Here is a 26,683-nt window from a genome sequence, read left to right on the forward strand (position 1 = left end):
AAGGCAAAGGGGGGAAGGTGACCCCCCAAAAAAAAAAAAAAAAAAAAAAAAAAAAAAAAACACTCTTCCTTGGTGGCAGGCACAGTGGCACATGCTTATAATCCAGCACACTGGGAGGTTGAGGCAGAAGGACCACAAGTCAGAGCCCAGCCTGGGTAACTTAGGGAGCCCTAGCTCAATTCAAAGGCCCTGGATTCAATCCCCAGTTCTGAAAAGAAACAAAGGTAGCTTATGTACAAATGCTGATCAAACTGTACAGTGTATGTTTAAATAAAAAAAATTATTACAGTAAGAGACATACTGCTATACTCTCCCTCAAGATACTCCTCATTGTTGGAACACACTTATCTCATCATTCTTGCCACTCTGTGATGCAGTTCTGAAGTCTGTCCGTAAAGCACTGTGAAGAGTAAAGTGAATGCTGCTGCACAGTGCCATCCAATGGAAAGGCAGGCTGGGAGGAACACTGCAATGCACCCTCATCCCTCTTCCTGAGACTTCCGGCTTTGTGAAATGGCTGTGAAAGGTACACTGAAGCAGCCATGACAGAGCAAGTCAAAGCACAGAAGAGGACTTCCAGGAGCACTTCAGAAAGCAGCAAGAATGATCGCACCAATGACTGAAGTCGGGGGGAGTATTCTGAGAAGCAGTCTGTGTCTTTTAGCGTAGCAATTTCCTTAAAAATTCAAACACTGTATGCTTTGATAACATATCATATTTGCCCTTCGACCCAGCAATCTCACTTCCAGAAACTTCCCTGAGGACATCCCTCAACAATGTGAAATACATATTCACATGAGGTTATTCATTAAGATTATGTGTAATTATAAAATATTAAAGTGAATCACAGGAGATTGGCAAAATCACTTATTTACACAAAAAAGTACTATAAAATTATTAAAAATAATATGTGGTTGATTGTCATGCTTAATTTTATAATTGCTACCTTTACAAAGAACCAGTCTTACTTCTTTTTCTTTGCTTCACTTTAGCATATCATTACACTTGACACATTTCTTACATCACCTACCTACACTCTTAACCGATACTGATGCATCAGGTTAAGAAAAAACTACAAGTAGACAGCGAATAAAAACAAAACATTATTGTACAAATTTTCTGGACTACAACTCAACAATCACTAACTAAAAGAACTTCTCTGTAAGTGATCTTTTCTAACTGTCATAAACTCAACTTTGCATACATTTATATTATGCAAATATACTTAAACTACGTATATCCCAACATTCTTTCTGGTAGATAAAAAGAAAGCAGTATTAGTCATATTTTTTCCAAAGAAAAAATTGTGACTACATAAAAACTTGTGTTACAGGTCACCATTTAATTTCTTTTATACTTGTCACAGTTTAACCAACCAGAAAATTAATACTTAGATCTACTACCTTCTATTCTCTACCCAACCACAATCTAGCTATATTATTTGCCTGTTTATTATGTTATCTCTTGGGATTTGCTAAAATTTAATATAGATTTGTATGAGATATACACATGGACATGTATGAAGTTTTTTTCAAAAAATCTGAGATAATTTGTGATAATGTAGTGAACTTAGAACAAGCCTTTTCTGAATGAATCAAGAATGATTCATAGAGCTGGAGATTTAGTTCAGTGGTTCTGCCACCTGTCTCGCAAGCACAAGGTCCTGAGTTCAATCCCCGTACGCCACCCCAAAAAATGAAAAGAAAAGTATGATTCACAGATTCAGCTAAACCACTGAAATTGCCTAAAAGTCCCTAAAAAGTATTCAAATATTATCTTTAAATATAATCATATGTACAAACATAAGACCATAGTACACTTAGCACGAGTAATCTGAGAAAAAAGATGACTCCTGTTTCTGTTCTAAAATAAAAACAAGTGTAGAGACTATTTTACTAAATATAAATACAATAAATAGTTTAAGGAAAAAAGTAAAAGTGGAACAATAAAAAAAATGTTATCAATAGATTCACACCCAGATTTGTTGATCTCTATTCCTGTTAACTGTGCTGGCCATAAGTTGGAGTCATTTCATGTTAAAATCAGACCACTTTCCATTACATGATACAACCAACCAGTGTCCACACACAGAAACAAATGCTTCTCATGCCTTTAACACCATGTTCTTAAAATCAATTGCAGCTATTTTCTAATTATTTTATGAATATTACCTCAAATTTTCAAATACAGAATCTTACTGGACAGACAAACAATTACCTAAGGAATTAAAAAATAAAGGGCAGGACAAGAAGACATTTAAAACTTACATTAGCTCTACAGAAAACACATACGCTTCTCAGGACTTCAGTGACCGTAAAAGGTAAGAAATACCCTGGGGTGCAGGATTTGGGAAGACTCAGAAACCCAGATGCTACAATGCAAAAGTTTTAGCGCAGCACTTCCACCACGCTTCCCAGTGTGAACCAAAACAGCCCCTTACTCAGCCCTTACAAATGCTGTGACACAACCCTACAGACCTGACTTTCCAGACCTCACATCAGTTCTGAGTAACAACTGGCACATCCCATCTTCACCCTCAAGCAACCTCCCTGATCAAAACTACAGTGATGAAATCAACCCACCAAAAACAGCAACGTGTTAATTGTGATTATAAGTTTAGGTCACCTTCAAAGAATAACAACAAGCAACCTTTCTGGATCCGAAGCAGATAGTAAAGAATGTCATCTTCTGAAAATAAATTAAATACAAAGTAAAATAAGCATGAAAAAAGAGGTGCTAGAGTTAATCTTTACTTACTATATAATTTCTTTTATATACATCAAAAATCGGTATAACCAGACCCCTACAAAAATTTCAGGAAGATTCTTTTTATATCATAACATCAAAATGAAAATTCTAAATGTATCCATAAAGCATCACTTTGTTCTTCTTTCACATTTAGAATGAGCGCTACCATCGCATTCAACACACATTCTAAGTAAATGTGTGGACCAAGCAGTCACAAAACCCCTCCACTTTCTAATTCTTCAAGTGCCAAACTAAAAATATCTTAAGTACTTTCTCACCATAAGAAACCAGGAGGATGGTACCAGACACAGTAGTAAGAAGAGCACTGACCTGGATAGAACCTATCTGAGTTAGGGGATCAACCTTGTGACTTACTGGGTCATGACTCCTGCATATCACTCCAAATATCTGAATCGCAAGGATTAAAGCAAATCACCTAGTCTCTTTGACACTCTGCACATAAAATATGCATATGTTTGGTTCGTTCAGGATTTAAAAACAAACATACTATGGGGGAAAATAGTTATTCTCATCTTTCCCAGGCATTTCATTAACACTAAATATGTACATACCCACAGACAATGTAATACATAGGATACAAATGGTCTAATGCTTGGAACTAAGCAGCCAGCAGTTAATAATGTGTGAAATACAGAGCTCTATTTTAAGATTATTCTCACATTTTTGTAATTCCCATTAAACTGCTTTAACCAAATAGTACCTTAATACTATAAAACAAATAAAGGATGTATTTTTAGAATACACATTCTCTTTTACGGTTTCAAGTTACAAATGTTGTTCCTTCCCGTGCTGTCTGAGATCACAGTAAAAGGCACTGTTTAAATATAAAAACATTACCAAATTAAGGGTAGGGGCTTTTGGCAGGTCTCAAAACTTGTTCTCTATAGGTAAATTACTTTTTTTTTTTCTTCTGGCAATTGTGTGCCACCTTTCAGAAACAAGCTGGCACTTTAACCTCCAATTCCTGCCCCCACAAATCACTCAGTAGCAGTCTAATATATTAATTACATTGATAGTTTAAGGGTTCTTAGACTAGTACAGTGGAGAGGCCTCACCAGACCCATGCTAGTTTCAAGTAAGCAGAAAACCCCTTCACTTCAACAGGAGAAATGGAAGCCTGGTCATCCAGGTAACTAAGCACATGCTCTGCGGGCACCCAGTTCCTGGGTGCGCCAGAAATAACACAACACCATAATGAAATCCAGCCAAACAAAGCCAGACAACCCGCTCTGCCTTTTCCCACCTTCTTGCCTGTCACACAGTGTTTCTTCTGGACATATCCCTGGACCCACACACGCTGTCAGGTGTGGTTAGCTAGATACCATGTACATATGACAAGAATAAATCTGACAGCTGAATTCTTAGTTTATTCTAAAACTTACCTAAGCAAGCTCTCAAATTAATAAACAATAATATCTCTTAAGCCATAAAGGTTTTTCACTTGGATCAACTACTCAAATTTGTAACATTCAGCAAGTAAAGAAAGATCTACTCACCTTTCTAACCAAGACAAACACTGAAATCCAATTAAATCTAACAAAACAACTCAAAAATCAGTATATGTCTCGGTTTAACTTCCTTAACATTCCAAGTTTATCTGAATAATAAGCAATAAATTATTTTTTACATGCTGCTTTTTTGGTCTCTGAGAAGTAAGCTATTAAATAAAAAATAATGAGCATCTATGTGTTTGCGGGAAAGTATTAAAAAGCAACACTGGGCCAGGGATTTAGTGCAGTGGTGCGGCTACGGGCCTCGCAAACACTGCTGTCAAGCATGAATTGAAACATACTTTCTAGTGATCTTGGAAATGCAAACCAAAAGTTTTTAAAATGTAAAGACTTTGACAAGGAAATCATGATTTATCCTAATGAAATAAAGCAGATTCAGCTTTAAGAATATTTACTACAGTATTGTTCATAATGACAAAAATGGAAATGACACATACATCTAAGAGGAAGAAACTAGTTACTTAATTCCACAAGATCTCTTATCCTGAAATGGCATCACTAAAAGTTAGGTGGGCTGCATCTTTATTGAAATGGAAAAATTTTTATAAGGTAAGGATGGGATAAATGACATAAGGGTATTTACAGCTACTTTTAAAGGTCTGCTTTATATACATTAAAAGAATCACCTTTGCAAAATTTTCTTCTTGCTTCTCTATCTTCTCCTAGCATTAATATAGTTTAAGAGTATTACATTAATAACTACATAGCATCATATTAATGATAACTACGTATATTAAGCTTAACATTATAAAGACTATGTGTGAAATACAAACATAGCAATAAGAGATTGATTTAAAAGGTGAGAAAACAGAAAAGAAATAAAGAAGCAGTTAAGTCTGAAGAGAACCAAAAGCACTGACACTCTAAATAAATAACATATTTAGTCCTGAACTTCCCGGAAGCTTCTTAACTACAGTAAAGTCAGCAAGCATCCTCTCACACCATCTGATCAGAGGAGATAAATTCACTTTGCAAAACAGAAAGTGCCCTGAGAATCTATAAACTAAAACAGGTTTTACACTCAAAGGAAGAATTTTTCTTCAAAGGAACAATTTGTCTTTAGGTTTATTTTTTTTATGTGAATATCAAAATAGATACTATTCCATGGGACTTTTGTCACATATATTTATTAACCATCAAAAACTGACACTGGATGATTATAATTCAATTTTAAGGAGATACTACTTATAAGAATGAAATTTTAAAAGCCCATAAGGATGAAACATTAGATGAGACTTTAGTTTGTCTTTCTCTAATGTACACGTACAAAACACCAGTGAAGGCACAGAAAGGAGAAGGTGCTCAATACTTGTTTGCTTTCCTTCACACAAAGCCTTATTAGATGTGAATTGTATCAACACCACACTGAATGGGAAAAAATGGCAATCCAATTCTCTCAACAATCACTGGGGTCACTTACTGAATAACTTTAACATATACTGAAATCACTTTCGTTTTTCTGAAAGAAACTTACTTTTCCCCAAGTACTACTACATTATCAAGTTTGGATCAAAAACAAAACTCAACCAGGGGGTATGGCTCAGGGGTAGAGCATTTGACTGCAAAAACAAACCTCAAAGCTCATTAAGATATGGAAAATAGCTGAAAAGAAGCTTAAATTTTTTAGCTGACATAGCCAACTCTATTATCATAAAATTAATCAATAATATCATAATTAACATCTTGAAATAACTTCCCCAGGAAAAGCCACCATCCTGCCAAAGTTATATTATTAAAAACAAAAAACAGATGAATACTTTATAAACTCTCAAACAAACCACAAAGGGTCTCCCTACAGGGTCAATAAATTCAGAGCTTCCACGTGGTCTCTATAAATCTCTTCACAAAAAAAAGTGTAAATCTACAGAATACATCAAAATGCAAGTGCAATCGCAAACAGAGCTTAATTTTTTTAAGTAAAACTGCCACGAAGTTCCTTTACATTGTCCCATTCCAGAAATGTTTTTAAGTATGAGCCATTTGTTTCAAAACAATGTACACATTTTTTAATGAACTTAAGTAACTTGTCTAAAAACAATAAGATAATACATTCAAGAAACACAAAAAACCAGACTGAAGAATAGCCTAGAGAAAATAAAAACTATGCTTCTAATTAAATCATTTAGATATAGTTTAATCATCAAAAAAGGTACATTCAGTTGCAAAATTATTTTTAAAAGCTCAAAACCAAGTAAGCCTTTCAAGTCTGACCAATGGTAAAGGGAATAAATAGCACAAATTTCATAATGGGACAGGATCCTACGTGCCTTAAGAACTTTGAGATTCTGTTCATGAGAATAGGAATTTTACCTCAGATATCTTTGTAAAAGGATTTTTTTTTTTAAATTAGCTTAATTTCACTCCAGCTCATTTAGGCTGACATCTGAAAATAATACTATGAATAAAGCAAGCACATGATTATCTTTTCATTTCTAATCTCTTTCCATTTAAAGGAAGAACAATGGTTCCCTACTCAGAGGAACGCCATCCCCGTTACCGTAATTTTAATGTTATTTCAAATCTCCATTAATGTTTAAGGACTTCCTTCAAAATATTGTCACAGAATACAGAAAATAAACTGCCGAGACGCCTAGGCTCACTCTTCTCACTCCATAATGTATGCAGTGGACACGCTCCACGTATGTTCCCGAGGATTGCTTCTTCTCACCTCATACTCCGTTGTCATATTTGCTCTCACACAACTATGTCCCCAATAATTACTACCAACTACCTCTGCTTATTTTTATTATTTTGTGGTGCCAGAGATCAAACTCGGAGCCTTGTGTGTGCTAGAGAAGCCTCTACCACTGAGCTACACCCCAGGAATCCCTCTCATCCTTACTTTTAAGGAGGAACAAAAATGATTCCCCACTACCGTGTATGGAAAATTAAGAATCTTGCCCACCAACACCAGGAACCTTCACAAATTATCTACTTTGCCATTGATACTTGTCCCCACCAGGAAAATATATTTAAATTTCCTTTTATTGGTTTATTTACTCAACTTCAAAGAGTCCTATTTTTCCTTTCTCGAGCCAGCTACTATCTTTTCTAGAAGTCAGCTGTACAAGTTCCCATCTTTTCATCTAACTAAACCATCAACAATCTCCTCCTGGGTAAGAGTAATTTCTTCTTACTCCTATTGGTTTAAATATATCAAATGTAACTCAATATAATGAAATAACACTTAGCTGAAGGCTTTGAAGATATGTTATCCCTGTCGGCTTGTAGCAGTAATAACTAGGAATCCTGGCATCATTTCTAGGAGGTTCAGGATAATTTCTGAATTTATTTTTTAAAAATCAAAAACAGTACCAAGGAAAATCAGCCACCAATTATATACCACAATTCTTACTGTATTATATTCTTCAAAAGAAAGTCTTCTGTAAAGACATCACTAACATTTGTTGTTATTCATGCCCCTTTAAACCTAAATTTCTTCAATTAATGCTTTAGCACACCTTGAATGTAAACCAAAAATGCACCACTATTGTAGGTGCATAATAATATATGTGCCTGCTGCTGTTTATGTGTGTTCTCTATGATTCAGCTTTAGTGTAGCAATAAAACATTTATTTCCATAATTTAATTATGTACGCTTTACCTACCATTACATATATATGGATAATTTTGTAATGATATTCCAGAAAGGCTTTTTTTTGGGGGGAGGGGTAATTTCAAGAGGTGTTTACTCAATAGGAAATCAAGAAGAAATGTATTAGCAGATAATTTAAATACACACAACTACTTCAAAAGGTTATTCTACCATTAGCTTTTTTTTAAGTGAAAGAATTTTAGAACAAACAATATGGTAACACCATGATCAAAAATTTTTATTTATAAGAATGTATAAGTACAACTTTCAAGTTTATATTATGTAAAGGCACAAGACTTTCTCTAGAAGGATGAGCACTGAGGCTGTTAAAAGCATATTAAAATCATAACAAAATACACTGTGCACACACACACACACAACAACACATACCAGATTTAACCAGTGTAAAAAAGATGGAAGGGGATTTAGCTCAGTGGTTTCACCACCTGCCTAGCAAGCACAAGGTCTCGAGTTTGACACCCAGTACCAAAACAAAACAAAAAAGATGGAAGGAAAAAAGACCTCATTTCTTTTAAAATGTCTCTTTTTAATTACTAAGAATTGTTTTCTGCTTTAGCATGAAATTGTAAACTTGTAATCAACTGCTTTACCGTTTAAATAATCTATTAGTGATAGCAACATTAACAGAATAAAAAATTAAAAATAATTATTTAGGTACATAACTGTAAAACATACACTATCAATCTAAAAACGTATGTTTAAGAAATATATTTTAAAATTACCAAAATTTATTAAATGATAGTTATACTTAAAAATAGGTATTTAAGGATGTAATTATGCAACTACATCATACTTAATCATAAAATTTGTGAAACAGTCCTCATGACTTCTGAAATTATTTTAAAAAGCCCTCTAGCCAGAATAACATCATGACTAATGATGTTATATCTTTAATATGTCATATATAATCATATCTCCCAGAATACCTATTGTAGCTCAAAAAAACTTCTCCAATTCCCAACACACAACCTACACGCTTCACAAATTCAATGAACACTGAAGATGAGCTTACTTTCACACTAATTTCTGGGCACAAATAAAAAAGAGAATGGATACCTACCTCCTAGAACTGTTCTAATGTTTTAGTTGACATTAGAAAAAACTCCAGGATCTAGTGAAAGGGCATTCTTAAACTAGAATCAATGACAGCATAGTAAGCAATGACCTCCACACTGTCAAATCAAGCCCTACAAGTTACTCATTGTAGTTCAGAATCTCAGCAGCATGTGACACAGGTCTCCGCTCTATTATTCTTTTTTTTTTTTTTGGTACCAGGGATTGAACTCAGGTCCTTGCGCTTACAAGGCAGGTCACCAAACCGCTGAGCTAACCCCCCGCCCTTCCGCTCTGTTATTCTTGAGTCAGTTCTTTCTTCATGCCGCTGTGACATCAACATCTTTTAGTTGTCCTCCTGCCCAGCTAACAGCCCTTTCTGATATTCTTCTAATCTCTCCTCCTCTAAGGCCTGTCACAAAGCCCAGAGCCCTACTGTCTTCTTAATTACACCTCCTTTCCATAATCTTCTCCAGTGACACAGCTTTAAATACAAGTAGACACTGATGATAGCCAAAGCTTTCATGTCAGTCTTGCTTTTCCTAAGTTCTTTTATCCAACTGCCTCATCAAGTCCAGCTGACTGCTTGACGGGTATTAACAGAAGGCCCGATTTTCCACTGGAGTCTTGCCCCTTCCCACTACTCCCTGGTAAAGCAAATGGACACTACTATCTTCCAGCCTGAATCTCATCAATGAAAGAAACTACAGGTGGGAAGAAAGTCAATTCAGAAGCAACTGCGTGCCAATCTCAGCAACCTTAACCATCTATGTGACTGGGCCTCCAGTTTTTCTATGAGGAAAGAACACTATGGGATAAAAAAATTTTGCACACATATTTGTTTTCATTGCAGCATAATCAATCTTCAAATGCAAAGTGTAAAGAAAAGGGAATATGCATTTTAAACCTCAGAGAGGGAAGGATGTATGACCAATAATTAAGCCACTACATACTGTACAGAGATCTTTGTACTGCAGCTTTTGGAATTTCGTATCTGTGTTTTCTGCACATAGTTCCACATATCCAAGGACAACTTGAAACACAGTATTGTGAATGGCTTGGGTGAAGTGCATATGAAGTTGATCCATTGCAGTCTGTGGAAAGAAAATGAAACATACACTATAACTTCATGTTTTTAAATAAAGTTCAACAGATTCAAAAAAACACAGGGAAAAATCTTCATCGATTATAACCATAGCACAAAGACCACTATTATTCTCAGAAATGATCATAGTGTACACTGTTTACAGATAACCTTTTTGCATAACCAGAGACCTTGTATCACTTAAGAGTTTCAATTGCAGACACTGCTGTGATGGTTTGTATTTATAACTGGCACTCATCCTGATTTTTCACATGTAGCATGCAAAATCACACATGCGGATCCCCTGCCATCACTCTCTTACATTATTCAGGGTATTCCTTAATGGTCACCTTTTCAGCGATGCCTTTCCTGACTCTCCTATATAACTCAGTACTTTCTATTACTCTGTTTGATTATACTGATCATGCTTCTTCGTGGTACTTTTTATCACCTAATGGCATATTCATTCATTTCTTTAATGTTTCTATCTCTCACGAGAAGATAATACCAATGAGAGCCTATATTCAGGTACAGGAATAATGTGTCTAGTAGTTACCAACAAATATTTAATGAATAAAAACACTCATGGAGAAAATTAGAAGTCAGAGGTCTTCAAATATGTTCTTCAAAATTGTGGAGCATCTTTTGTCTTGTATTTTTCCCTAGGTACCATTTAAGACTGTACCTAGAGAAAAAGTAATAAGATTTTAAAATGTAAACAAAGTTTAAATGGTTTGGCAAAGCCTTAGAAACAGTTTCCTTATTAGAGAGGGGAACACTTAAGGGAAGAAAGCATTTACATGTATCATGATTAAATACTGGATGGATAAACAGAGAATCCTGTACCCAGAGAACAAACACTTAACTTTCAAACCGTGGCCCTTGTTCCAATTTTCTCCAGGAAGCACTTGAACAATAAGAATGTGCAAAACTATGCATTACAAGGGAAGCTGTGACATTCTGGGGATAATAGAATCCTTAGAAAAATCTCACAAATAGAATGGACCTGTCTTACAGCTAACTGCACACAGTCCACAAAAGTTTACACTTCATTTTGAGGGAGTCACGCTAGCCTATCTAGGAACTAATGAAGCCTGATATTATACTAAAAGGCCATGTTTTAGGACCAAAAGCTGAGTTCAAAGAGACTATATCTCATCTTCCACTGAATTACCTTATAATGTACTTTTCCTAAATCCTCTACACAATTGCAAAAACATTAAATCTGGCAAGCACTTTAACACAAACTTACATAATGTTTTAATCTACTATGTACACTCTGTGTCTATATAAACAACGTTACTCCTGTTAATTCAGCATAAAATGTACTTTTTTAAATGTGGCTTTTTAAAGGATACTACCTTAGTAATATTCAGACTTAAATGAGCATGAAAGTCAACCAATAGCTGCTCAAGAAAAAAAAAGGAATATCCTTTTAAAACTAACCTGTGTTTTTCCAAGAAGCCGATAAGCTTGTTGAACCTTGGTATAATGATTGATGTCAAAATTTTTGCAGATTTTAGAAAGAGCAACATCTAATTGTTCCTATGTGATTAAAACAGGAAGTAAGAAATAATTAAGGAACTGGGTTCTCAAGACAAGGAGAATAGACTATTAAGACTATTCTCTAACTTTTAATTCATATCTCAATATATTTATCATCACATCGGGTTTAGTAGCCAAAAAATTTAAATGAAATTATAAATAATTATAATTTGATTAGCAACTACAATGAAGTTCACTGAGATGTTACCAATGTGAATTTTATGCCTTAAACCCCATACTTAGTGTTTTAAGGAAAACATAAGGAATTGTATTTTTAATTTTTTAATTTTTTTCTTACTTTCCTCAAGCATCTGACAGCATCTTACAATATACAAAGTAAGTCTGTAGAACTACTAAATACAATAAAGCAATCTTCCTGTAATTACTGAAAAGTAATTGTCAACAAAACACTCATTTTTGAAAGTACGTATCTCAAGATTTAAGATCTTATATCTAAATGTACTACTTTGTTTATGGGTTTCTATTTCAGTGACTTCATTTTTAAATAACAACTTTCTATATAGGTATAGAATAATACTTTATACCACATTAAAAGTGAAATACTGAGCTCTTAACAAAGCCCTCATTTATTTCAAGTATTCAGGGAACTGTGTACTTAATAAATTCAAGGTAGTTGTTTTGTTATTGTCAAATAAATTATTATTTTCCTACTTAGTAAATGACTGCATTTATGATCAAAGACTACTTCTGCAAAAGATCATGTGAAAGTCTGACTTTGACATTCATGAGTACTCTTATCAGGAAAGCAATAAAATAAAATATTAGTAAACATTAATTCTTACTAAGCTTATTAAAATGAATACCCTGCTTTGGAAAGATTACCAAAGAAAAAGAAGAATTCTGAATACACATAGGAGGAAAAATAAAGCTTCATATTTACATCTCTTTCTTTCCATTTTCTACATTTTTGATGAACTGTATGAGTTACTATTAAGAAGTTCATGAATTTAGGAGAGTTTTTTATCAGCCAATAGCTAGCTACACATAATCAACTCACTAAACTAAAAAAGACAAGTTGTAGTTAAACTATAATTAATAGTATTTTGGCTATAATTTACATAAGAAAATAGCTGGATAGCTTGGAGATTTTTCTAGAAATGGTAACAGCTTCAAGCACTGTTTCAAGGTCCCATAATTCCAAAAGTAGTGAGTTAACAAGTAGATTAATATTACAAGCATGCATGAATATTCCAAACAAAAACAACCGATTCAATATAGGGATCTAGATAAACCGGCAACATCAAAAAAGGTAAATGCAATTTTGCACCTGTGCCACTCAAACGCCTCCGAACATGGGCCGCTTAACTGAAGGTAAAACCCTTCTTACCTCGATTTGTTCTAGAGTATCTTGCAGCTTTGAATTCAGTTCACTATTAAATAAGACAGAGTTAGATATCTTTTTTTAAAAGAAAACTAACTGCTAGATAAATACATTGGCTGAAAACATAACTAACAAATACAAATAGCACCAGCAGTGAGACAAGCTGCTGATTCTATCCAGAGTACAATAAGGCAAGAAAAATAAATAGAAAAAAATTAGAAAGAAATATCAACTATTAATGATAGCCACAGGAGCATATGAGCAGAAAATTCTAAACAAATCTACAAATACAACTAAGAATGTAAGAATTAAAAATTGATACCAATTTTAAACATAAAAAGCATAATTAACATAAAAGTAAAATTTAAAAGATAAATTTCTATACAGTCAGAACAAAGAATTAGAAAACGAAATACATTTTACCATTTTAAAAAACCAAATGCCTGGAAATAAGTCTAACAAAAACTACAAAATACAATAGCAAACTAAAATAAGACTTAAATTCAATAGAAGTTTATACCACCTTAATAGATTAAAACCTTTCACTCAGTTCTCACCAAAATAACCTAAAATAACGGAAATTCTAATCAAAATACCACATTTTCATTTTTATTTGTAGAAAAAAATAAGCATATTCTAAAATTTATGTGGAAATTCAAAAGGCTAAGAATAAACAAAACAATTTTAAAGAACATTAAACAGCATATACTAAAATAGGCTGTTACAGCAGAGGTTACAGCAGAAAGGCAGTGTGATGCAGACCCTAAGATACACAAGCTGATCAAAAGAGCAGAATGAACATGAAGGATAAATGGCTGGAACAGATGTTAGACAGAGAAGACATCCAACACGCACTTGAGTCAGTCATTCAAGAAAAGCAAATTAAAACTATAAAAACGACTGTAACAATAAAATGGCCAAAAATATTTTTTAAAAGTCAAAATGGGCATCACCAAAATGCTGCCAACAGTGTGCAGTAACTGAAATATTTATGCAGTATTAGAGGGAGGAGAAATTATCATAACTCTGGAAAACTTCCTCTACTGAAACAACAAACAACTCTTTTCAGTACTTCTAGTCCACATACACATCTAACTATAGGCACAGATGATTATTGCAGCACTCTTCATTATGTGCAAAAGCTTAAAACTGACATACATTTATTTATTTATTTATTTATTTATTTATTTATTTAATAATTTAGAGACAGGGTCTCACTATGTAGTTGAGACTAACCTCGAACTCACGATGTAGCCCAGGCTGGTCTCAAACTCACAGCGATCCTCCTGCCTCAGCCTCCCGAGTGCTGGGATTACAGGCGTGCACCACTATGCCTTAAAACTCATATTTAAATTATTACACATCATTACTAAAAATAATTTGTGCTATCTAACAAAATACGTACAATCAAAATATTTTTTAAAAGTGATTGATTTAAATTGTTTCTAAAACAGTAAGAACAAGTAAAAGATGTAGTTAACACACCAAAACCTTACAATTTTTTAATAACTGTTGCCTGCTAATTATAAATTTGGCTCTTAAACGTCTAGTAAACAGAGCAAACAGGAGAAGCTACAATACATAATTGTTTGGCCATAATATAAATATCAGTAGCCCAAGGTAGAGGGGAGACAAGAAACAAAAATCACTTTTGCTGTTATTGTGTTCGGAGAGAATATTTTGCAAGTCTTGAGAAGGAGGACCTTGTCTCCCCAAAGGCTCAAAAATTTCAACAACATCTTTCCAAGTGTATAAATTCTGGGCACTTTGCACTTGCTTCCTACACAGGCCTGGAGTACAAGCCAAGGAGGTAACACTACAGGGAGCAGATGTATAGATATATAGATACAAAGTAATTTGTTACAAAGTAAAACTATATAGCTTTTGATGGTCTCAAAGATGAATCTCAAACTATTACAGGAATTTGGTCATTTTCTACAAATGCTATGTATCCTAAACATATTTTAGACTGAAGTTGAGGAGAACTGACGGTGATATTCTCAAGTAAAAACTGAGAATGTGCAAAATCATACCTATTAACAAGAAACAGTATAGGGTGGATTACTTTATTAGAAAAATTAAGATCCCTAATAAGGACTTATACTTGACATACAGCCAAACCCACAGATGGAGATTAAGAAAATGTTTGTAGGCAAGATTGAGATTCTTTAAAAAAAATTATTTCAGGAATTTATTGTCCAAAAAATAATGAATGAATCAATCAATTAATGAATGAAGAACAAAAACCTAAAGTCTCCAGAATACTTCCGAAAGGATAGTAAGAATGGTGCCTTTGCAAAGAAGAAGTAAAATTTTACCTCCCCCACCTCATCCCCTAAACCAAACAAAACAAAGGGTGAATGGATAAAAAAAATATGGCTTATATGAACAACGGAATATTATGTGGCAACTGGATAAATCCTGTCATGGGTGCCAACATGGATTAACCTAAAGGACATCTTAAATTAAATAAGCCAGGCACAAAAAGAAGAATACCACATGCTCTCACATATAGAATTTAAGATAATCACATAGAAGTCGTAAATAGAACAGTGATGACCAGAACAGAATGGTTGTCCCATACTATGTACTATTACATGCCAATAAAAATTTAAATAAAACTTAAAAAAAAATCAGTATCTTCTCTCCCACAGTGGTTCCTTCTCTTGTGTTCTCCATCTTGATTCAAAGCAGTGACACCCACTCCATTCCGTGGAATATTCTCTTTTGATATACAACTCATAAGTCTGATATAGAACTGAAAATCAAATCCCATTTTGTTTCAGTACAGTGGACCCTTGACCTACAAATTCGATTGGTTCCCCATGACTGTTTGTAACTAAGTTAACACAGCTGAGATCTGGATGTTTACCTGGAGATATCTATCTATCTATCTATCTATCTATCTATCTATCTATCTATCTATCAAGGGTCAGATGAATCTTCCCTTAACTTAATTAACACTAGTTGTTCCTATGTCAGGACAGTTGCAACTTGAGGGTCCACTGTATTTTCTTTATCCTCCTATGATTATACTCTCTCAACTCTGCATCTGAACTCAAGCATTATCACTTTTGCTTTGAATTTTCTAATAACTCTCTAAAGAATCTCCACATGCAACATACACACTCCACAAATTCATACATTTATCTGACAAACATAATTGGCCAAACTTTGGATGATACTCTCCAAAGAAGCTGTCAGAAATAGCTCTGAGCAGGGGCTGAGCTGCACATTTGATATGGTCAGCACTTGTTGTGATATGGGAGACATTTTTCAAATAGCTTGGAAAGGAATGGCTTTAGGCAAGACAAGTACTCTCCAGTCCTCTGAGCCCTACTGCTCTGTTTTTTATCTGGCAGCTTCACATTTATGGTACCTGTGTGATTCCTAAGGACAACTGAGTCTAAAGTTCTCAAGTAAAGCAGAAATAAAATCACATTAATGGCCTGCTTTAAAAATCATTGATGGAAAAAAAATCATTGCTGTCTCCCCATTAAACTAAGGATAAAGCCCAAATTGGGCGGGGATTTAGCTCAGTGGTTCGGTGGCCTGCCTTGCAAGCGCAAGGACCCGAGTTCAATCCTCGGTACCAAAAAAGAAAAAAAAAATGCCCAAATTGACATAGTATGCAAGACCTTTAACAATCTAAAATAAGAAAACATCTCACTTTTTCACACCTATATTTTAATCATATGGGCTGTGTGCAGTTTCTCAAACACCACACCTCTACACGCTCTGTGCCTACACAGTGTTCACAACAAGTAGAATATCCCTGTCCCTCACTGGCAAATGTCTATGTCTCCAAACCCATCTCCTCTGGAGATCCTCCCTACTCATCAACTGCTCCCGTAGCTTTCACAATGACCTTTCACAGCACCACGTATCACAGTAAGCTCAAGCCTCCAAGACACGTCACTTACCCTCCCATTATTACTGGGAACTAAACTCACTACAGAATTCACGGTAGGTAACAAATGAGTCAATTTTGCAATTAAAAAAATAGCAAAATTTTACCATTAACCTTTCGGCATCTACTTTCTATCTAACAAATAAAAATACAGACATAGAAGAAAAGGAAGAGAATATTTTAGCAGAAAGGAGCAACACCAGACTCTGAATCTGCGGTGCTTCAGCAAGAGAAAAAGGGATGAGAACAGCTCAAGCTAGAACCATCCTTCTATCATATGGGGTGCAGAAGGTCACCCGAGGATAAATCTAGAGAGAGATAAAAATAACACAAACAACAGTGATTCAGAACTATATGTAAATTCACTCACAGATAAGAGTAATGATTTTTCACTCTATTAAAAAAATTATGATAAATCTAGCTGTTACCTTCATTGCTTCTGTTATTTAAAGGCAAATCTACATTCTAAGTTTTGAGTTAATGTGAATGTGATAATGCAAATAGTATATAAAATTATAAATATAAAATCTATAAATTAAAAATTCAGTTTTGTTTAAAAAGCTTTCAAAATCTACAACTGCAGTTTGATAACAACTGACCACTAATTGAATACACATACATTAAAAATCATTTCTGATTAAGAAGTAGACATTAACAGCATGGCTTTTAAAGAAGCCTTTAGCTACCATTTAGAAATACGAACACAAGCCATTTCAGTCAATTAATCAAAGAATGTTAAAAGGATCTACTCACAAACATTTTGATAAATAAAAGCCACATTATAGGCAAAAAAAATTACTAATTCTAAGATAAAAGGCTAGATGCTTTTAAAAGCTGCCTGCAAGCTGAATGGAACGAATTGAACAATTCTGCAAAGCATTTGCCATCATTAAAGAAAATAGGAAGAATAACATCTCTAAATAACTAATTGTATTCTTTTAAGAAGCTTTTCTAGGGTACACTTGCAAAAATTGGTTCTAGAAAGGTTGCAAATAAATCAAACTTTTGTACAAATTTGACCATACAAAGAGACAAGATGGTTCAGGCATAATTAGCACTACTATACTGATTTCCTCCCGGAGTGTTATTAAGGAGTCTTATGATTTAAGTCAATACCTTAGAATCCTCAAGCCTTAGTTTCCTATAATAAAAGGATTGATTCCAACTCTAATACTTCATGATTTCATTACATGCTGAACACCATGTAAATTATTACATCTTCATATACAGTTCAGGAAAATTCTAAAACTTTTAGAATGAACTCAAGTAAATGGACTTCCATGTTCATACTGTATGTCCACGGTCCCTACAACTTCCAGTCTGTTTAGATAGATCCTATTCCAGTGATTTCACTGGGCGCACAGGAAGCAAGAAAATTTAACAACAGACCTGAAAGAAAACCCAATTTCCAAATACTATGAATATAAATCAACAACCCTCTGGTTCTATGAAGTGTCTACATCAGGCAACTCTAACCTGCAGCCCTGGATAACAAGTAGTGCAGCCCCCAAGATCATAAACTTTTTATATTCTGTGATTTTTAGTGATGGAAATGCGCCTCAATCACAAGGTGCTCCAGTACAGACTGCATAATAAACAACAGAGCACCATGTAGGGGCGGGAGCAGTGCAGCATAACTCTGCCTCCGGCCCCAGCCACAGAATCCACTGGAGACCCAGGTACCAGAGGACACATGCACTGGTATGCTTGGCCGGTAAAATGCAGTGATTACCTGGAATGGTTAAAGTGATAATACTTGTTGTCAAGTACACATGTACATTTTCTTACTTAATTTGGCTTATTTAACTCGAACATTGTTGCATCTTTTTATTGCATTATTCCATAACATAATTGTAAAGTTTTTATCTTTAAATGTTTGAACATCATCCAATGGAGGCGGGAGAAAGAAAATCTCAAGTTGGAAGATAAGAAGTACTGGCAATGTTAGGGTAGCATGGGGTCAATAACATGGTCTAAAAATGACAAAGCAATAAGGACTTAGGTTCAACATGATGGATCTGGCTGACAGACCTGGTCACCAGGCAGAAACTTACTCAGCATTCAAGCACTACTGGAGACAAGCACTACTGGAGAGTTCCTACGGTCTGAGCTTAGAGAAACAGAAACCGGGCATTATGTCAGGAGAAACGAACTAAAGACAAAAAGGGACCCCATGGCCCTCTACAGATATATTTACAGCAAAAAGCGGTGCTCATTTGCTGTATGACTTGAAGAAGTTCTACAATCTGTGATTTCCATATAACTGTGAAGATTGTATTCTGAGGGAAAAATAAAAGTCTTTAAAGGTTAAATGCAACTGTCTATGATAAAAGTACAGTACTCAATAAAATAGTTCCAACAATACACAAACATTCCAGTGCATACTGCAGGATCCTCTCAGGTTCCTTGAAGTAGCTTCTCTCAAATGAAATAATAAAATAATAAAGTGGTTTTGACTTTCGAGAATAACATTTCATGAAACTAATTTAGATGAATTTCCAGTGAAAAAGAAAATATATGCTTCATTCACAAACATATTTTAACATAAACACATCCTGATTTTTATTCCCAGTAAATCCCAACTATATAACTCTTGTCAATCAACTCAAGAATTGTCAGATAATGTAAAAATGCTGTCAGTTAGAAAAGCGAACAAAACCTGCCTTACATTTTCTTTTGTTAAAGCTACTGAAACACAGCACATTTTAAGAAGATATAAAGTATAGAAGAGTAGTAGTTTTCATTCATTTTGCAACCAATTTGGTGCATCATAATATTACTAGGGACTGTATGTATCAAACTATAGTCAAATTTTCTGAAACTCACAGATAGAGAATCAGTGCTTCTTTATGCAGAAGCAAATAAATGAACTGTTCTTCCTACAGAATTGTGAGCGTCAGACCTAACTTGGTCCCAAGAGTGTACTCCTCCCCTTAGACCATGCGGTCTCTGCACTCTATCAAAACCCTTATTTCCATTAGAGGAGTAATGTGACAAGGTAAGAAAAGAGGAACACACGATCAACTAAGGAAAAATTAAGAAGTAAATGAGCAGGTACACTGCGCATATGAATTTGATGAAGTTTAAAAAAAAAACCACAGCAGAATTCAGGATGCTCTAAATCATGGGGTGGTTCCCTTAAAGGACACTAGGGTGGATTCCTTAAAGGAATCATGTCTATGATTCTCTAGTATTCAACAAGAATTAAAGATTTGAATGTTTACAAAAGTGAGAGTTTATACATTCAGCTGGAAATTAATTACCATTCTCAAGATTACCAGAGTGTCAAATGATTTTTCACTCTGATGCACATGCATCCAAACAAAGATTAGATCTTGCCTTTGGTGAAATTCCACAAGCTCAGTTCAATTAAACAAATTTTTAGAGTGTTGATGAATCCTGAACTAGAGGCACAGGCTGAACTAACTAGAAAGATCAAGAAGATGTCAAACATTGTGTTTGGAACACCAGAGTAAAAGGAACAAAAGGAAAATAAATCCACAGAATAACAGAAATGTACCTAACGTGAAAAGACAAAATAAAAGAATGACAGAATATAGTGGCTTTCATCGCATACTCAACGGTACCACATTATGAACTCACCCCCCCATACCCCACATGACATTACCTACAAAAAAGGTGTTCCCAGTTTTAGGTGAAATCTAACAACTGAACTTACATAAGCAGAGAGTAGAATGGTGGTTACCGGAGGCTGGAGTTTGAGAAATGAGGAGATGATAGCCAAAGGGTACAGAGCCTAAGACAGGGAGAGTAAGTTCGATGGGTTCTTTTGAGATCTACTGCACAGCAAGGATGAGTAAGCTAACAACTGAACACTCTGTATCTCAAAAGTACTAATATAGTAAATCTCAAGTGTTCTCACCATAAAAAATATCAAAGATTGGAGGTGATGGACAGGTTAATTAGCTTGATTTAATCATTCTATACTGTTTCCAAAAATCATGTCACTTCGTACTCCATAAATACATAGAATTGCAATTTGCTAATATATACTCAAAAGCATATACAAACATAAAAACTAAATAAATAACTTTTATTGTTGGTAGAGGCATGCAGTAAGTAATAATTATTTATGTTGGGGAATTAGTACAGATATAGCTTACATCTTGGTCATTTTCTTTCTCTGCCTGCCTCTCTTCCCCAAAGTCTACCTCCCTGTTGCCTACTGTCTCTTTTTATTTTGCTCTCCAAATTAAAAAGGAAAAAAACCTAAGCTCTTTCAACTGGGAAAGGAGAGGGGGAACAGAATCAGGCAGGATGAATGGCAGCGCATCAACCTGTGCTGGTTCAGGTATGAAGATTCCTGCGGTGGGGGCACCACCACCAGCTAATAGCCCTGCCCTCTGAGCCAAGCTCACACTGTCACTGAATCACCAGCTAAACAACTCTAACAGTTTTCCTACTAAACCTAGGGTAAAATCCCATCACAACAACTTATTTGGGACATTTGAATGGATTTGTTACTTATTTCTACTTATTAGTAGAAAAAAGACAGACCTTTCTTATCAGTATAAATAGGACTCACATAGGTAAACACAACTTGCTTACTTCTTTTTTTTTTCCTCATTAAGTTTATTGGTACATTTCAGGTATACAGTACAGTTACGTTCATCACTGGAATCCTGTACTTTTACATGACAGGTCTTGGTTCTTATTTTTTCCCTACTCCCCTGCCATCCCTTCACCCCCGATCCTTCCCTATTTACAAAGACTTTGTTTCCATTTTTTCCTTTTCTCATATATTTTCTTTCCCGTTTCCTTTCCTATACCCCCTCCCACTTCCTCTACCCCTAAACCTTTTCTTTGTATTTTACATTATCAACTATATAATTTGAACATTATTTATACTTATAGTTTCATACTAGAGAAACTATTTGGTATTTACACATGTCCTATTTATTTCACTTAGGAGCATGGTCTCAGTGGCATCCATTTAGCTATAAACGTGTCTAGTTTCTTCTTCTTTATGGCTGAGTAGTATTCCATTTTATACAAAAACCACATCTTCTTTATCCAATCTCCAGTTGATGGGCTGGGCTGTTTCCAAGTTTTAGGTATTACAAACTGTGCCGCTATAAACATGGTTGTACATAAATCGCTACCACCGCTTGCTTCTTAAATATTGCATTTCCTTAAAAAATAAATTGTCATAGATTTCGTTAATTTCAGTTTAGTTTTATGTTTTGTTTTGTTTTGTTTTTTGGGGTTTTTTTTCATAAAGGGTCTCACTATGTAGTTGAGACTGACCTGGAACTCACTATGTAGCCCAGGCTGGACTCAAACTCACAGCAATCCTCCTGCCTCAGCCTCCCAAGTGCTGGGATTACAGGCATGTGCCACCACACCCGGCCTAATTTCAAATTTTTTACTATGTTTGGTCATTGTAGTCACAGCTCCTCCATTTATTACTATGCACATTAATGTGAAAGTGCTTAGAACTCATTTATGCTAAATTTAAAAAGCCCCAAAGAAGAATTTTATTCAAAAACATTCTCTACAGCTAATTCTCATAATGGAACCTATTTGCTTTAGCATCGCTAAAAAGAATTTATTAATTAATGTGAAATCTAGTTTAAACATATCTCCTGCTCTGTCAATTTCCTGCCACTCAACTGCACTCATTCTTTCCTACTATAATAGATGGTGACCTTTTAAAGGAAATCATTGCTATAACCCTTGCAAAGTCTTAGTATACTTTTACCCTCCCTATTTTATTTTCAACCTGTTACTGTTTCCCATCAATTTTCAAATATTCAAGTATGTCACGTCTCTTCACAAAATGTTCCTTATCTTCTACTTCAACAACTCTCAGAAAATCTGTCCCCAGAAAGGTCAAAGATGACTTCTACATTGCTGTATTTTGAGTTTTCATTCTCCTTGGCATGTCATTAACAAAGATTTCATCCTCAGTACCTGGAGTTTCCTATCTACAATCCCTTAACTATCTTGGTATAACTACTTCTGCCCCTCCTTAAGGATGTCCTTAGTCTTGACCTTAAAAATGAAAGTGAGATCCCAATACTTTTGCTGTCTGCTCAATTTCCTTCTCTCGGCCATTGCTGATCCAGTGCCGCCTGGAAGGTGAGATTTGGGAAAATGGATTGGACGTCAGATCTCCCTTCTGCTTGCCTAAGGCACAGCTGGTTATAAAGGGTAATTTTCTGGGCTCCCAAATTTGAACATCTTTAAAGAAAGGGTGGGGGAAACCTGTAGTAGAACTGTCTGGAGTTCAACCCTGCAGGAGGCTGGGAACTCAATTTGGGCCTTGCAGCCTGAGGTCAGTCTGTGTAGCAGAGGTATGACATCGGTTAGCTGATAGGGGGATTTGGTTCTGCATGTGGCTGCACACGATGTGTATTATGGTAGCAGGGATGTAGTCTGAAAGAGGCCCTTCAAAGTCATTTTTACCTTTTCTTTCTTTTCCTCATTCCACTCTGTAAATTCTTTTTTCTGTCCTCTTTCACCAACTCAGTCTCTTGCTCCACCATATTGTCCCTCATCTCCCTTTCTGTTCCTGCTCCTGCCCTGACTCAGATTTCTTCTATCATTTTTTCTTTTTTTTTAATGTTCTTTTTTTCTATCATTGTGCCTCATTCAAGGGTCAGTAGTTTCAAGGGAAAGTGAGCCCCTATTGCTGTTAAGTGGATATATTCTCGTCCTCATATTTGCACTCTGTCTATCCCTTTTGAGTTTAACAGTTTCCTAAAGATTGTGTGGTCATTCTATGATGTCCTCTGGCTTCAACTGAAACCTTCTCCAGTTCTATCTACTCCTCCCACCCTAACTATGTCTAAGCCCCCATCCTAAATGGTAAATATGCTATATTGAAAAGTTTATTCACTGAAAACATATTTTGGACTGCTTCTTGATTTTAATTTAATTCACATGATTTAAAGGATATAGACTAATGACTACCACAAGTGGTCAATTTGCAGGTTGTGACTGATCCTATTGTGTTCCTGATTGTACCGATTACGATAAAGGATAGGGATTGATTTGACGAGATGCTTTCATTCATATTATAAAAATGAGAATGTCTAGGAGTCATTAGGGAATCAAAAGCTAAAATGCAACTATAGCAGGAAGATTTAATAACCCAGAGATTGAATCAAGGACAACCCAACAACAAAAATAAAAATGAGCTGATCCTATTGTGTTCCTGATTGTACCGATTACGATAAAGGATAGGGATTGATTTGACGAGATGCTTTCATTCATATTATAAAAATGAGAATGTCTAGGAGTCATTAGGGAATCAAAAGCTAAAATGCAACTATAGCAGGAAGATTTAATAACCCAGAGATTGAATCAAGGACAACCCAACAACAAAAATAAAAATGAGAAAACACTTAAGCAAGACACAAAGAAGACTTCCAGTTCACCAATGGCAAACAGTAGGGCAAAGGAGGATGAAAAGTCTGATAGTGAACCAGCAGGACAAACTGAACCCATAGCACAGGAAGTAACAAAACAGATCAATCAGGCTCTAGAAAAATTCAAAACAGAAATAATTTCCCAGATAACCATAGAGATGGTGAGCAAAATGAAAGTCATGATTCGAGACTCTAGAACAGAAATTGAGAAAAAAATAGATGAGCTCAGGACCATGATAGAAGCCATGGAGGCCCAGCATAAGAAAGAAATGGAAACAATGAATTCCCAACATAGGAAAGAAATGGAATCCATAAAACAGATTCAAACAGATATCCAGGAGATTAAAAACTCTATTGAAAGTGTTCACAACAGAATAAAAGAATGTGAAGATAGAATCTCAGATATAGAAGATGGGAACTCAGTGACCATGAAAAGAGAGGTCTCTTAAAAACAGTAGGGGATCATGAGAAATCGATCCAACTCCTAGATGATGCAAAGAAGCATAACATAAGAATGATAGGAATCCATGAAGTAGCAGGAGAAAATACAAATGACTTAAAAAAGATGTTCACAGAATTAATGACAGAAAACTTCCCAGAGAGGAAGAATTTGACATACAGATAAGTGAGGAATATAGGACTCCAACTAGCCATGATCAAAAAAAATCTACACCTAGACATATAATAATCAAGATCCCAGAAACCCAACAGAAGAACAAAATACTACAAGCAGTAAGAGAAACAAATCATATGCAAAGGAAAGCCTATCAGAATCACAGCAGACTTTTCAACACAAACCCTTAGGGCAAGAAGAGCCTGGAGTGAGGTATTTCAAGTCCTAAAAGAAAACAACCTCCAACCTGGACTGCTGTATACTGCAAAGTTATCTTTCAAAATGAATGGGGAAATAAGATACTTCCATGACAAAGAAGACCTGAGAAACTTCATGAATACCAAACTAGCACTACAAGCAATTCTAAACAATATCCTAGAAAAAGACAATGAAGATCACAACACCATGAGGCCAAACAGAGCAAATCAAACAGGCAAGGCAAGAAACTAAAAGGAAAAGGCAAAAAATTAAAAAGAGTCAACAAAAGGACAATAACATGACAATAATAAGTCAGTACATATCAGTTATAACCATCAATGTCAATGGCGTCAATTCACCAATCAAGAGAAATAGCCTGGCAGAATGGATTAAGAAGCAAAATCCAACAATATGTTGTATACAAGAAATACACCTAGTACAAAAAGAAGCCCATAGACTGAAAGTGAAAGGGTGGAAAACAATTCTCCACGTGGCAGGAGCAGAAAAAAAGCAGGGATAGCAATCTTATTCACAGACAAAGTAAATTTCAAACCAAAACTGATTAAGAGAGACAAAGAAGGCCACTACATCATTGTAAAGGGAACAATTCCAGAGGAAGAGATGACAATCATAAACATATATGCACCAAATATAAATGCCCCCAACTATATAAAAGAAATATTAAGAAACATGAAAAACCAAATAAGCACTAATACAATTGTAGTGGGGGTTCTAAATACCCCACTTTCACAAATTAACTGATCATCTAGGGAAAAAAACAACAATAAAATACTAGAACTGAACCAAACTTTTGAATGCATGGACTTATTAGCTGTCTGTAGTGTTCTACCCCACAAAATCAGAATATACATTCTTTTCAGCCACACATGGGTTATTCTCCAAGACAGACGACATACTAGTTCACAGAACAGGTTTAAATAAATGCAAAAGAATCGAAGTTATTCCCTGTATATTATTAGAGCTCAGTGCAATTAAGCTGGAGATCAATAGCATAAGAAACCATAGGAACTTCATAAACACATGGAAATTGAACAACACTCTGCTGAATAATCAATGGATAACAGAGGAAATTAAAGAAGAAATCAGACAGTTTTAACAAATAAACGAAAATGCCATTACAACATACAGGGATCTATGGGATACAATGAAAGCAATTCTACGTGGAAAACTCATAGCACGGAATGCCCACGCTAGGAAAACAGAGCAAGCTCAAATAAACAACCTAAAGATGAATCTTAGACCTCTGGAAAAACAAGAGCAAGAAAAACTCAAAGCTCGAACAAGAGACGAAATTATAAAGATTAGAGAAAAAAATCAATGCATTGTAAACTAAGAAAACAATACAAAAAATAGATGAATCGAAGAGTTGGTTTTTTGAAAGAATAAATAAAACTGATAAATCCTTTAGCTAACCTTATCAAAACAAGGAAGGAAAAGGCACAGATCCATGGAATTAGGAATGAAAAAGGTGAAGTCACAACAGATCCAACAGAAATCCAGAGGACAGTCAATACCTACTTTAAGAAGCTGTTCTCTAATAAAATGTAAAACACAGAAGAAATAGACAGATTTCTAGATACTTACGAATTACCAAAGTTGAACAAAGAAGATAAAAGCAGTTTAAACA

At 35.0% G+C, this 26,683-nt stretch overlaps 1 protein-coding gene across 1 annotated transcript in view; it reads right to left on the reverse strand.

The window, feature by feature from the left end:
- The window catches only part of Vps50 (VPS50 subunit of EARP/GARPII complex), a 135,259-nt gene that overhangs the window by 78,199 nt on the left and 30,377 nt on the right, over positions 1-26,683 (reverse strand). The window contains exons 10-12 of the mRNA XM_010603453.3: positions 12,927-12,969; positions 11,480-11,578; positions 9,903-10,043 (exon numbers count right to left, since the gene is read on the reverse strand). Coding sequence (XP_010601755.1) covers positions 9,903-10,043; positions 11,480-11,578; positions 12,927-12,969 — 283 coding nt within the window. The remainder of the gene's footprint in view (positions 1-9,902; positions 10,044-11,479; positions 11,579-12,926; positions 12,970-26,683) is intronic.

The sequence above is a fragment of the Fukomys damarensis genome, unplaced genomic scaffold, assembly GCF_012274545.1.
Source record: "Fukomys damarensis isolate Sample0158 unplaced genomic scaffold, DMR_v1.0_HiC HiC_scaffold_4, whole genome shotgun sequence".
NCBI lineage: Eukaryota > Metazoa > Chordata > Mammalia > Rodentia > Bathyergidae > Fukomys > Fukomys damarensis.